The sequence below is a fragment of the Microtus ochrogaster genome, linkage group LG5 (assembly GCF_000317375.1).
Source record: "Microtus ochrogaster isolate Prairie Vole_2 linkage group LG5, MicOch1.0, whole genome shotgun sequence".
Taxonomy (NCBI): Eukaryota; Metazoa; Chordata; class Mammalia; order Rodentia; family Cricetidae; genus Microtus; species Microtus ochrogaster.
This window is the reverse complement of record NC_022031.1, coordinates 13,470,555-13,485,160: the sequence shown is the minus strand read 5'-3', so window position 1 is coordinate 13,485,160 and position 14,606 is coordinate 13,470,555. Positions and strand designations below refer to the sequence as shown.

The 14,606-nt window shown below is 41.8% G+C and overlaps 1 protein-coding gene across 10 annotated transcripts in view; it reads right to left on the bottom strand.

The window, feature by feature from the left end:
- The window catches only part of Eya1 (EYA transcriptional coactivator and phosphatase 1), a 144,270-nt gene that overhangs the window by 95,478 nt on the left and 34,186 nt on the right, over positions 1-14,606 (bottom strand). For 4 of the 10 annotated variants that reach the window (XM_013351920.2, XM_013351921.2, XM_005361876.3 and 1 more), the window contains 3 exons: positions 8,729-8,798; positions 8,258-8,403; positions 5,383-5,520 (listed from right to left, as the gene is read on the bottom strand). In XM_013351920.2, coding sequence (XP_013207374.1) covers positions 5,383-5,520; positions 8,258-8,403; positions 8,729-8,798 — 354 coding nt within the window. Of the gene's footprint in view, positions 1-5,382; positions 5,521-8,257; positions 8,404-8,728; positions 8,799-14,606 lie in introns of those variants that run through there. The other 6 variants (XM_013351919.2, XM_026786810.1, XM_005361874.3 and 3 more) reach the window with 5 other exon arrangements.

The window sequence follows — 14,606 nt, the reverse complement described above, 5'->3', positions numbered from 1 at the left end:
ATTTTCTTTTTTAAGATTTAATGTGTATTTTCCTCAAAACTGTATCTTTGATACGGATTCCTCTTGGAAAATGCCATTTCTAGAGCAAATACCTTGCTGTGGAAAGGTTTAGCAGGACATCTCCAGTTTCTAAGTGACTGGGTGTTAGTATTTAGGCATCTGTACTGGCCTGCCCTTGAGGTCCTGGTGGGGACAGGCCCTCAGAAGCAGCCACTAAGAGCGCTTGCTGTGCACGTTCCCTAGGTTCCCCTTTAAAAGAAAAGCCCACCTCCCGTCTCTTCCTTTCTCTCTCTTTCTGCTTCTCTGCCTGTCTCTCTGTCCTTTCTCTCCCTCTCTGTCTCTCTCCTTTCTCTTCTACCTCTCCTGTCCCAGAGGCCCGTCTACATGTGACCATTAAAGTTTTTCAGGTAGTAGAGCATGTTAACCCCCACTTTCTTCCTGAACTCCTTTTTCCTTTGTTTATTTCACAGTGAGTCTCAATATGATGTGATATAGGACAGGATAGGACGGGACGGGACGGGACAGGATAGGATACAACGAGTCTTGGTACTTTGTAGCCTAGAACACGAGGCAATCCTCCTGCCTCAGCATGAGGCTGAGTCTTAGGATTATAAGCTTCTGAACTATGAACGATCTGATGTTTAAATGACTGTCACCTTCTCTTTGTTTCCTCTCACTTATCCCTTGGTCTCCAAGTGGAAATACGAGTCAAGCACACCTGGAAATCTGGTTATTTCTTTGCCAACAGCTCTTCTGCTTCCTGCTGGTCTCACTCCCCAACACCCACCGCCACTGTCACCAATTCAACCTTTCATCTATTCCAAGTTGCTCTCAGTCACTTTTACTCACCCACTCCCTGCACCCTTTTGTATTATGTACAAAAATCCCTGATTCTTCATAGCAGTAATTTTCCCTTCTCTTAAAACGTTACTTAGATTTATCTCTGTTTTTTAAATTTCTTTCCTTTTCTGTGCTTTCTGGTTATTGGGTTATTGGAATTTTGGGAGGTTAATATTAAAATATATTTTGTTATATACAGGAAACATTAATCATACTTCATACACATATACATATGTAGAAATATGTTACATATATATATTTATATTACACATAAAAAAACACATAAACACCCTACTCCTTTGGAAAATAAGATAGGTAATGCTTCCTAAACTGGAATTATCACAAACCTTGGAACATCATCATCATCATAATTAAAATACTGATCACTTGATCACCACCACAGAGGAAATAGTAAGTTAAATCACCACGGGACATTTCACAATAGACTCCATGTGGGTGAAAATAATGTGTACATAAAACCTTAATTCTACCTCTCTTTGTGCCCAGGAGAGGTGGGGTGCCACCTCCTATGTGCGTGAGATAGGGAATGGAGGTAGATGGCAGGGCCAGACCAGGAAGAAGCTGCCTAGCTCCAGAACTATATTCTGTTCCCAGGGTCAAAGCTCTAACTCCATTCTTATGCTATCCCTCTGAGTCTGGAGGTGCTGGGAGAAGTGATGGGCACCTGCTCTCTCCAAGTTCCTTGGCATGTACTACCCTTCAGCCGACAGGAGTTATCTGAACAGCCCAAGTGTTTCTCCTGGCGACAATGACACCCTAGCAGCTAACTTTGAGCACCCATCCTTTATTTTAATGATTGAAAAGCTCCTCCTTTTTGATGGAGAACACTAGAAAAAAAAATACCCTGGATTGCTAAACTACACTCTGACCTGTCTTTTAGCTAGTAGTTATATTTTTGTTCCATTTGGGAATTAAACCTGAGGTCTTGCCCACTCTGGGCAATATCCAGTCTATACCACAGCCCCAAAAGAAATTAAACAAAGGAACAATGTTATTCATTATAAATTAATACAAGTTGAGAAATTTTGAAGGTCATTTTATAGATGGTTAACACACACATACGCGCGCGCGCACACACACACACACACACACACACACACACACACACACACTAAAAGACATGTACGTACTGGGGACTGCAGAGAAGACTTGGTGGTTGAGAGCAACCACTGCTCTGCAGACGGCCAGAGTTCAGTTCCAAGCACCCATGTTAGGAAGCTCCCAACCACCTGTAACTCTAGCTCCAGGGTTCCTGGTGCTTTCTTCTGGATTCCTCGGGTACTCCCCATATATGTACAAACCCTTATACAAACACCCCCTTCTCTCTCACACACACATGTGCATACTCCCTTGCACACACACACATACATACATACCCTCACACAGATATTATCCCATATACTTACATACTCTCACACAGACATTACCCCCCACATACATATATACCCTTACACAGACATTACCCCAGACATACAAGCATACCATCACACAGACATACACCTAGACACATAAATAGTTTTTTAATCTTAAAAAAAGATGTATTGAGAAGACACTTTGTCTTGTTCTGCTGACACATGCCTGTAAGCCCAGCACTTGGCAGACTGAGGCAGGAGGATTAGGAATTCAGGAATAGCCTGGCCAAATGACAAGTCTGAGGCCAGCCAGGGCTACATGGTAAAGCTATATGTCAAAGATCATCAAAAAAAGAAAGAAAGAAACCATAAAAGGCATTTCAAAGTCAACAGAGTACGTAAGGAGCCTTCCAAAGTTCCCGGATAATGGCAGTTTTCACACTCCATTTAATGGTTGAGACTCTTGGAAGTGGTTGAGAGGGCTCAGTAGCTTCAGAATGCTGCACGAGCATACAGACCTGAGTTATGATCCCTGACATGGAAAAATCCCAGTGCTCATGGCCACAGGGACAGGCAGATCCCTGGACCTTAAGTTTCACATGCATGTAAACATCCTAAATTTCCGGTCTAAGCATGTGTGTTTTCTCATCCCTAAGATCAATCTCTCTCCACATCTGTGCGTGTGAATGAAAATATCCTAAAATCCCAGACCATCTGAAAGAACAAATATTTTGTTTCTCAAGCATGTTGGAAGAAAATGTTCAATCTCTAGCTCTTAAAATATCTAGGTGCACAGCCAGGCTTCCTTGCCCGAACCCTTTAGAGATTGACAATGAAGGAAATCGCAGTTAAGGGAACAGGTCTAGAAGAGTGACATGTAAAGATTGCCAAGACTCGTGTTCTAGGACCATTTGTGCTGGGCCAAAGAGAGGACTCAACAGTCGAGAGCATTTGTTACTCTGCAGAGGACCCAGCCCACATGGTGACTCACAGTTCCAGGGGACCTAACACTTTTTGCTGATCCCTGTGGGCACCGTGCAGGCAACACACCCACCCACATGCAATCAAATATATTTTTTAAAAGAATCATTTGTCTTAACACAGAATTTGCTAGGAGCTTGCATTGCCTTTCTCCGCTCAGAAGGCAGTCCATTTGTCTCCTCTCTTTTGCCACTGCATCCGCTCCATCAGGCTTAGATGCCTGGTGGGCAATGGAACCCCCACAGTACCTGCTTATTTCCCTCATAGTCTCGAGGTATCCACAGTGGCTTAATGTATTTGGTTGTCCCTCTGACAAGAGCCTGTGAGCCAATAGATCTTTGCTGTATGATGTCTTCCATTGCTCCAGGCCTGTGAAACTCATCAAGGAAGAGTCTCCATCACCTCTTGCTTCTCCTATGTCTCTACTCAATTGAAATTCAGCATGTGCAAAACCTCTTCCAAGACAGCTCAAAAGTGTTGGTATCCAGCATATAAGTAGCTTCCTTCTACCAATAAATCCTGTCTCCTATAAGACTGTTTTATGCTGTACCCATTAAACGTAGCAAAACTTTTCAATTCAAGCCTTCTTTATACCAAATGCAAAAACAAATGTGAAAAAAAATCAGTGGATCTTGACATACAGAATTTTAACTTGATGTGTGGTAAAAGCTAAACAGAAAAGTCGTAAACTAAAAACAAGTTTATGAAATAGTATACAAAGTTGAAGAACCTCAATATAATAAATCACTGAAAAAAGATGAATAATACCAGTGAGTAAAAGAAAATAATTTTATCTCCTTAGTTTTAAAAAACATATAAAAATAACAAAGTTAATATCAAACACCAACATGTGCACTGTGTTCTCCCTCTAGTGCATCCTTACACATGTAAATACATAAGAAATTCTTAGAAAGTATAAAAGAATTTGTCTAGAAATCCCACAATTGTACTCATCAGGAGAAACAATTAAAAATACAGATAAGATATGAGTGACATTGTTGTAAATGTCCAATAACAAACAAGGAAGTAGATAAATACCATACATAAATACCCCTGAATACCATACAGCCACTACAATGATATTTTAGAAAACAACATTGATGTAGAAAGATTTTTAAAATATAGTCCTTACTTAAAATAGGCACATGACCAAACAATATTGTGCAATATAATTGTCTATGGTGTATGTACATAGAAAAGAAAGGTGAGAATTATAAGGAGTATATAATTGAAGTTATTTTGGCATTTCTTTATATTTTCTAACTTATCTTCAACAAATAGCAGAATAACCACATAATAAACATAAGAAATGAAAATCATAAAAGGAGTTCCTTCAGCCAAGAAGACCGAGGAGTCAATGTAATTATTTTTGCCTCTTAGAAAATCAAAAATCATTTGTGAAGCTGATGTTTAGTTAATAAAACAAAACAAAACAAAACAAAAACAAGCCTCAGAAAAATATTTAATTATGTGAAATTTACTCTCCAGAAATTTACAGATGTATTTGCCTGGTAACAATCTGCTAATTACAGGTAGTATCAGCGTAGTCTAGAAAAGGCTTTGATGACACCCCACAGTGTCTGAATCGCACCTATGCCATGTTTGATCTGCAGTTTCAGAGACCCACTGGTTCTCAGAAGCATTATCTTGAGGCTTCGTGGGGTAGCTACAATTGGCTTTGTGTAAATTTGATTTAGTCTTTGGTAGATCATTGAACAATAGACATCACATGCTCTATTTGGGGAGCAGGATGTATCATCTCCCAATACCACCCATCACTGAAATGAAGAAACCAAAGCTCCCTCGTAGGAAAGTGAGGTGGTTACACCATATCCAGGAGCTCCTACACACCGCATTACAGCCTCTCAGAGCTGACTTCGCTTCCTTTTCACTCTCTTTTCCTAACTGGTAACAGACAACAAAGGCAGAAACTTGAGCGTCAAAGACAAAGCTAGGGCATTTGAAATATCACCCTTATAGATCATTCCATCTAATTCTTTCACGTAAATATGGAAATCCTGATCCAGAGGGCAGCAGGTGAAGAATCTAATGTGAAATGTGTTGTTGACCTGCCTCGGAGCCCAGGCCACTTGCCTCATCAACATGCAGCTGAGAGAACACCACGCTTGCTTTAGAAGTTAACAGCCAACCGTTGTACAAAAGCAGCAAAGAGAGGTTGTATACAAACCTTGCATCTGGTAGCTGTATGGCGCCTGTCCAGGTTGAGGGGTACCAAAGCTTGTGCCATAGCTGAGAAATCCTGTCTGTCCAGGTGACTGAGACTGTGACAATCCACCTTCCGTCTTGATGCCTGCCCACAATGCACCTAAATCAGTTAGTGACAGCTGATCTATCTGTTCGTTTTCAGAAGCTGGTAAATATAAACAACCACACACAGCCACAACTGCCTGGTCACAAAGACACCCCATCTTGTCTTCAGGAATACGGGGTATGGATGTTTACCGCTGAATGCCATAAACCACAAGCTCAATTTTTCTTTTAAAAAGTCTAGACTTGAATGTTTATTCACATGAGTTGCTCTGGTTTTCCTGCATTCAACTTTCTAGAAAGCAGAACTCTAGAGGTATCATTTCCATAATTCATTTTGTTATTTTACTAGAGTAGGTCATTCTGTCATAGTCAGAAATAATCATAATAAAGGAAGAGACACATTGTTCCCAAGTCACTACTGTCTTCTTTCCTGCTGAGACCTGATTACTCTGAGACTCTAGGATTTTCATCGTTTTTCCCCAGGTACTTTGAAGTCAAAGGAAGCAATGCAGGATACAAACAATGAGGAGCCTTCTCCCGAGGATCTAGATCTTTCTGTAAGGGCAGTATTAAGAAAGTAGAATGTCAAAGAATTGGAGCCTCTAAAACAGCAGAGTGATCTATACACCTGTGTAAGTGGCCAGGGGCACCCTGTTCACCATTACTTATTTTCAAGTATTCAAGTGTGATTCTCCTAAATTCAGGCTAAAATACATTTGAAATTATATTATCATGTAAATGCAAGTTTATGCTTTATAGGATTACAGCAAAATTATTTGTGGTCCTCAAATATTTCTCAAAGCATCAGGCTGGTATACTAATTTCAGACTGTAACTTGGCAAAACTAAGGTAGGCCACCTTTCTCAATTGTAATTAAAGACAGTCATAAAAATGGACAACGGACCCTCATTCCCACAAGAGGGAACACAGAAACGGTCCTGCCAAGAGAATTCACATTTTTCAATAATCTTGGTTTTCAGTGGAGATAAATTATATCTTTTAGATCTAGGATACACAGTAGTCTTGCTGCTTATTTCCATTTTAGGGGAATTTCATGGGTAGAATGAAGTTAGGTTATTATCCTAAGGCAGTGGAAGAATCTGATTTGGCTGAGAACGTCTACTTTAATTTCTTGAGTATTTCTGAATACCTCACAACGACCTTAACATTGAAAACTTAACACAGTCTTAACATGTAAAAACAATGTGATGTGTTATGCACAGGCAATTTTGCCAATGAACACCTCAAACCTGTGAATGATCCCTGGGAGCTCACCTGCCCTAGGCAGGTGGCTGGAGAGTTCTAGAAACTCCCTTGATTTCCATGTGTCACCAGTAGGGACTTCCCCCCTTGTCTTCCTCCACCCACGGGCATCCTGACCTCCCTCCAGCCTTGACTAGACCACCTTAGAGGTGCAGGATGGGAACTGCAGTGATGGGGAGAAGTGCGAAGAGGTGGAAAGCCCCCAGAGCCATCCTGTCTCCAAAACGTCTACCCCCAGGCAGAAAACTCGCTTTCCTAGAAACCTGTGAGCAGATGAGTGATTGGTCTAATCTAAGCTCTAACAAATTTGTTTTTATTCTCTCTGCTATTCTCACTTTGAAAATCTATGCCTATCCCCCCCCCCACCGCCATTTTCACAGTACTATGTAGAAATCTGGGGTAACACTTCCTTAGAGAAAGTGGCATTTAGTTCTGATAGTTTTGAAATAAAACTTCAGAAGCTGGTGTTATATGTAAGTTAGACTTTATTTCTATGTGTTTTAAAATAAACTAATAGAGAATCAAATTTCTTAAGGTCAAGAGACAGCAGTAAAGACGAAAGTTATCTAGCTTCTAATGGGCAGTGGAAAAACTTCAACAAAACAACAATGTTGTCAGTGTTGACTGGAAAGTATACAACACAAAAATTATACCAACAAAAGACTAATGTAACAGTTGGCAAAATGATATCACCTACAGAAGGACCTATTCTAGTCTTTTCCTACAAATACTCATATACTTTTTGTGATTGTTCTCTGGTTTGGTTCTTAATAAAATGCCCCATATTTGTATACTTCAATTTAATTGGTTGAAAAAATGCAATCACAACTCAACTGAAAAAAAATGTATTTTGAAATTTGTAGTCTTTTGTAAACAGAACCTTGGGATTTGGCTCGCTTTCTTTTTAATTTACAGGTATTGAGCCCATCACAATTAGGTTAAATTACACCAAGATAAAGATAATCTCCAGGTGGGAAGGAACAAATAGCACGTGAGCTTCAAATGCTTCCTGATCCGCACCTTCAAAGGGCGGTCCAGGAGGCGATATATAGATCATTTTTCCTAATGGGTGATAATGAGGGAATTTGATCAGGTAACCACCCCTAGTTTCAGGGCAAGAGTTTGTTGAATTCTGCATGTACTTCCCTAATCACAGCTAGGCATCTGATAAACAGGAAATGGATCTTTACACCAAAAGACTTCATTCATAGAAATTTTATCACAAATATGCACAGAAATACTTTGGATTCCAGAGTCAAGTGCTCTGATGCCAAATTCAGATATAAGCAGAGAGGAAGGAGAACAAGGGGCCTTACAACCCAGGCAACCTGTTCACCACCTCTGACCTCAAGGTAAGAGTTCACTGCCCTTACAAAGCTCACTAGCAAGAATTACACAGAATTGAAAGCAAGAGGGTAATGACAATTTCTGAAGGAGACCAACAGCAACACACTTGAAGTACTACTCAAACACACAACACAGGTCCATCAGAAGACACCACAAGAAGGACGAACGGTCCAGCGACTCACCATAGGAGGAAATTCCATAGGGCTGTCCCGGCTGTGGGTACGTGGCGTAGGCTGTGGCTTGTTGCATTCCTGTGGTGAACTGTGTTTGCCCATATGCAGCCATAGTTTGTGAGGAAGGGGTAGGGAGAATATGTGGGTATGGTCTGCTATTTGTCAGGAATGACAGAAAATAGAAAGCCCATGCATTAGATGGAAACATGCAAGGTCAAATGAACAACTACATCACAAATTCCAGCTAAAGAGTGCATCTTACGTCAGACTTCTCACTAGCATCGATAAGGCACTTCCAAATACTTCAGTGCTGCTAGGAGGTGCTAAGAATCAATTTGTATAATATGTGTGTGTTTAATAACCTTCTACAAAATTCACGTTTGCTTAAATTAAGACAAAACATGGGCACAGACATGACTTGGAACAAGGTAAAGTCTACTTAGAAAAGTCATGTATTGATTAAGAGAAAATACATCTTACTTGGAAGGATAAATCTGTGGTGGAGAGAATGGGTGAGCTGGTCTTGGGCTAAAGCTGCTGCTCCCGAGAGCTGAGGAAAAAGAAAACACAGTGATGCTAGGAACCCGAGGAGAACACCAAACATGTGAAAAACACTGGCATGTCACAAACGACAGCACCACCACAGAAAGCTGCAGGTATTTGACCTCTGTGATCTACAGACATGGTGATTTCCTATGGTCTTCCTAATAGGAAGTCAAAGAGGGCTGGAGAGATGGCTGATCAGATCAGAGCACCAACTGCTCTTCCAGAGGATCCGGCTTTGATCCCTAGCACCCACCCACATGTTGGTTAACAACCATCTGTAAGCTCAGTTTCTAGAGGACCCAATGCCTCATGACCTCCTCAAGCAATGTACACATGTGGTATAGACATGTGCAGGCAATACACCCATACACGTAAAATAAAATAAGCCCCTTTTACACATAGGCATTGATTGAGTGGTTCTAATTTTAAATAGACTCTTAAAAATCCAGTCATAAATACTTATAAATACAACCATAAATACTTGGCAAGGGGCTTTGGTTGTGAGGAGCGCTCTTTCCTCGGGAAAGCCAGGCTGAACTGGAGGAAGGAAGCCGAAAGGTTCTCTGGCCTATGGTCTGTATGCATCAGGAATGCAAACCTCAACCTGAATTAACAAGAAACTGGTTCGATCTCTCCTGTGAGGGGAATGGGAGCGATCCTCCTTTGCCTGTGTAGATGTAACAGTGTTGTTTAGTAAAGCTGCATTCCTACAACTATCTTGAGCGTCTCAGGTTGCAAGCTGAGCCCGTTTGTTCCCAGGGCTGCTCTGCGTGTTCCTGTTCTCTCAGACTCACGTATTCGCCTTGGATGCGCGAGCAAGCACTTATGTTTTGTTTTATTTTATTTTATTTTTTTCTGAAAGAAGCAATCAAGTGAAACTTAATTTCTTTTAATCAGATTTTCTTGACTCTGGATATTCCAGAAATTCACCAGGCTTCTATGAAATGTACTTTGACTCTCATTCAAATTTAAAAAAAAAAAAAAGCAAAAACCAATTTAAAATAGTATAAAGGTTTAAGATGTTGACTTTTGTTATACGTAGGACAGTTTACCTACATATAACAGTATTTTGTGAGCACATACTTCCCCCTAAACCTTCCAATCTTCCCCTGCTTTGGTGCGGTTATTACAGACTGGAACACGATTGTTTTCTTCCTCCACCACTCCTCAGTGTCTTCCGGGACTGTCCCGTCTGAGCTGTATTTCTCTCGCTCCTCTGTCAAGTCCCAAGCACTCAGAGAATCATATGCTTTCTCGTTTATGCGTCCCACACTTCATTTCCCAGTGGGCACTTGGGAGAAGGGTGGGAGATTATGATTAGAATCTCAGGAAAGATGGGTTATCTTTGTCCATTCATGATGAGACCTAACCCAGGAACTACAAAGAGGTCTGGACACGTTCTAGCCTTTCACTCTGCCAGATTTCCACCCTGGGTGTCACCTTAAGAGGGACAGAATCTACATGAAAGAAAAAGCAGGACAACCTGGTTCATGTCCCCCTAACTTTGGGTACTTACTAAATGCCTGCTTGGTCCCCATGCCCTTGCCCGATGCAGGAACAGTCATGGAAAGCCAATCCCTAGCCTCCCTGTGGGGAGATTTGTTAAAAGCTGTTATTGCTAGAAGGGAGGTATTGGCGAGATTACACTTAGACTATAAGGGCTGACTGACACTTGTCCAGGCCACGTTTAGGGCCAAGGTTCTTCCACTCCCCTTCTCAAAGAATGAAAAGAGGCCAAGAGCAAAGTAGGCAATGTCTGCAGAATTATCTCCCTTGGGCAATCACAATTCTGAGGATAGAATCCACGGGACCCTCTTTCATTCTTCCCTAGTTCTAGATCTGCTTTTCAACTTCTGGGTCATAATTCCTGAGAAGATTATCATCCCAACAGCTGCATCCAACACGGTGCTTACATAGAGAACAAGGGGGAGGGGGATGTTAGGATTGTCTGTCACACTGTAAGTCTGTGAAACTGGTGCTCAAAATACATGCCTTGTCTGTGTGTATACACAGGAAAGCAGCAAGAACTGGGGGCCACAGGCTGTGGAAAGTCACACCATGGGGTTTCAAGTCACTTACTCCAGCTTTCCTATCATTTCTGGGTATGTTTGCTTCTTGGCCTCATATGAGCCTTGTGAAGACTAAGAAAGATAATTCACATGAAGGGATTCATATAGTGTTTGCATAAATAAATGACTTTCTCTGATTTTCACCATGTTTTTTTCTAACCTTGCCCTTCTTTCTGTATTCCTGTGGTATGTTTGTCCACACGTGTGCATGTTCATGTGTATACCGGTGCATATATGTGTTCAGGTGTGTGTGTGGAGGCGAAGGCTAGGTTAACCCTGGGCATCCTTTCTCAGGCACTGACCACCTTATTTGTGAGACAGGCTCTTTGATTTGCTCGGAACTCACTGATTAAATTAGGCAGGCTGACCAGTGAGTCCAGGGTCCGGCTTAGCTCCATCTCTCCAAGATTGAGATTATAAGCACAGGCCATGATGCCTGGATTTTTTACATGGGTTGTAGGATAGCACCCAAGTCTTCATTCTTGCACTTAAGGACTTTACTGAACAGGCTGTCTCCCTGTTTCCCTGGCTTCTCTTCTGTTTGTTTGTTTGTTTGTTATTTAATTCTATTCAATAAACAACAGCGTCATCTGTCTAGGAAAATGATTAATGGTAAAATTTTGGACCCATGTTTTACACATGGGGTGTTCAGGATAGACAGAAGTAACATCTTTGAAGACAGAGTGGTGGGGAGCGCAAGCACTCTGGCTTCTACACCTACATCCTATTGTCTTTTCCCATCTAAGCATACATTACTCTGACATCCCTACCCAGAAGCTACACCCCAGTAACTGTCTCAGATCCCCTTCCATCACTCATCCCAAATTTTAAAGCAGCTGCTGCTCCGGCCCTCACCCTCACACACACACCCCTCATCTGGGACTCCAGCACTGTTTCAATTCAAGTCCCCATCATGTCGCACTGAGGTGACTCAAGTAGCCATGAGGACACCTGCCTCATGCCCCACCCTCTGCCCTCCCTTCCTAATGCCACCACAGAGAAGTCTCTTCATAGTCATCCTACAGCTCACAGTCCTGTAGCCATTCACACGCCTCAAGGAATGGCTGCTAAATTACTTGGAAGAAGACATGGAAGACTGAGGCTCCCACACCCGCCCTTTTGTGATGCAGTGCGTCCTGCCTGTATTTCAGGACTCCTGCTCACATGGTCTGTTTACAGTCATCTTGGATCTCCTTCAAGATACCACCCCTGCTGTATGCTCTTCTGTTCTCTGTTTGACAGACTGACCACCACAGAGACTCAACTGTCACCTTTCCTTCACTTTACCTTCTTTCTCTGAACTTTCCTGGAGCACTGCACATGTCCACAAAGCCCCATTAGGGGCAATGCATTCTGGTTAGCACAGCTTCGTGTCTAGCTATGACTATTCTCAGCAAACTGTGAACTTCAGGTGCTGGAGACCTCTTACGTCTGTTTCCTCAGCACCTGATGGGATCTCTCTAGCGCATGGCAAGCTATCAACAAGTAACGCTCAGGTAATAAGAATGAGATCATGGGCCTATGAAATAAATAGCTCAGTGGGTAAACTGAGGCTGCCAAACTCAATGATCTAGGTTCAATTGCTGGGACCCACGTGGCGGAAGAAGATTGGCTCTAGGAAATTGTCTCCTCTGGTCTTCGTATGCACATATGGCATGTGTGGCCACATACATACATATGTCAACATGTACCCATACACACAAAGTATAAAAAAATAAAATGAAATTGCAGCCATAAGCAAGTTTACAAACCTGAAATGAAGGGTAGATCTGATATTTCACCCTATACATAATAAATCTGACATGTTTTTTTTTTGTGGCTGTTGTTGTAAACTGGAGAAAACAGTATCATCTATGAAGTAGTCAAAGTCACGAAAATCACTACATATTTCAAACTATATAACATATAACATACCATATATGAGTCCTCTAATCCAAACCCTCGAGACCTCTGGAAGCCTATAGCCAAGTGTCTATGTGCTATACCTCAAGAACGCTTCCTTCAATTGCCTAAACTGCTTTTACAACAGTAATCCAGGAATCCCAATAGATCTTAGTGTCCTGGAACAGAATAACCCAGAGCAAGGGGGATTACTGAAGATTATCTTATCGTGGCAGATACAATAATCTCCTTATTCATTCATCAACTCCAAATAAACAGGAATCAGAGAGTCCTGAAAACACACAGACAATCCATAGCTCCTTATCAGTTAACACACCAGTGATTATTCTTGTCTTTCTCTTCCTTCTACCATATAATTTAAAGAAGCTTCCATAAGTCTTGCTATGGGAGAGAATTCAGAGTAAGTAGCTAGGTCAAGTATGAGAATCCACTAAGCAGATCAAGAGGACTCTCAGAAGTTTCTTGTTCTCCGTCCATGCCTCCATGAGGAAGGTCTGTCATCACTGGCGACATCCCCATACTGGTCAGGTCAAAGGTATTGACATGAGTTTTCCCTCTTCTCTGTCCTTCAAATGCAATCAGCTCCCTCTTCAGAACACTCCACTCTGACAGCTTCTCAGTTCTACTCATTGATTGCTCTGCTCTAGCTCCTGACATGGCAATGAGAGAAGGCACCTTCCATGTCTCCAGTGAAGAGACATAATCTAACAAGGGATATGCAGCCAGGTTCTGAAACCCATCTGCATAGATACAGGGTAGCCTCTGTTTCAGTGGTTTCTCCTCCTCCAGCCAGTGACAAGGATGGATGTCTGGGAGACCTGAGTCCCGCAGTGGCCTTGCTAAAATGCATTAGACAGGAAGACAGCCTAGATCAGCCCCACCTAGCCTATCTTTCCTTCCTTCTCTTCTCTGAATTCCTCCTAAAAAGATCCTGGCACAAGACTCCCAACACATCAGCTCTTCTGGGAGATTTGAAAAACCGGTCTTCTTTCTTCTGAGTAAGGGAAATGCTGGACTCCCTGATTCTACCCTTTTCTCATAAAGTCCTTTCTTACAATGACATGTGTGTGTATGTGTGTGTGTGTCTGTCTGTCTGTCTATATATAAAGTGTATATACTTATGTAGGAAGATTAGAGGCCAACATCATGTCTTCCTTTGTCACTTCTCCATGTTATGTTTTGACATTGCATGCCTAAAGCTTTTATGAGTGCAGAAATTCTAATTCATGTTCTCCAGCTTGTGGAACAAAGACTTTACTGCTGGGCTATCTCCTCAGCCCCAAAGAATACCTTTAATCAAACCTCTTTAAGGACAATTAGATCATGTAAAAACCCAAAGTACCAACTGAAGGACCAAGCTCCCCAACTAGAACTCATTCCTTTATTCACCAGAGTGTAAGCTCAGATGCCCCCCCCACAAGAGTCCCTCTCTAAACACGAAGCTCACAGACTCTGGATCACTTTTTTTTTTTTTTGCTTCAATGTGATGTTTTTCCATAACCAGTTAAGAAGTAAACCATACTGATCATTCAGGATGTTTTTCTCTTCTACTGAGTAGACTCTACTTTCTGATACACTGTGTATGATTGATGCCATCAACAGGTGCTTCACTAACAAGTAGTGACAAATTTAAATGTGGGGACTGGCAGGTTAGAGACCTTGCAAACCCATTTTTTACAATCTCTATGGTCCTTAAAAGTTTCAAATAACTGAAATAATTGTGCCAGGGCTAGAAAGAGAGCTGGCAGACAAAGGTGATGGAGGTGCTGGTGCTTGCTGCCAAGCCTAAAGACTAGAAGGAGAGAAGTGGCTCTTGATAGCTGTCCTCTGAGCTTCATTCA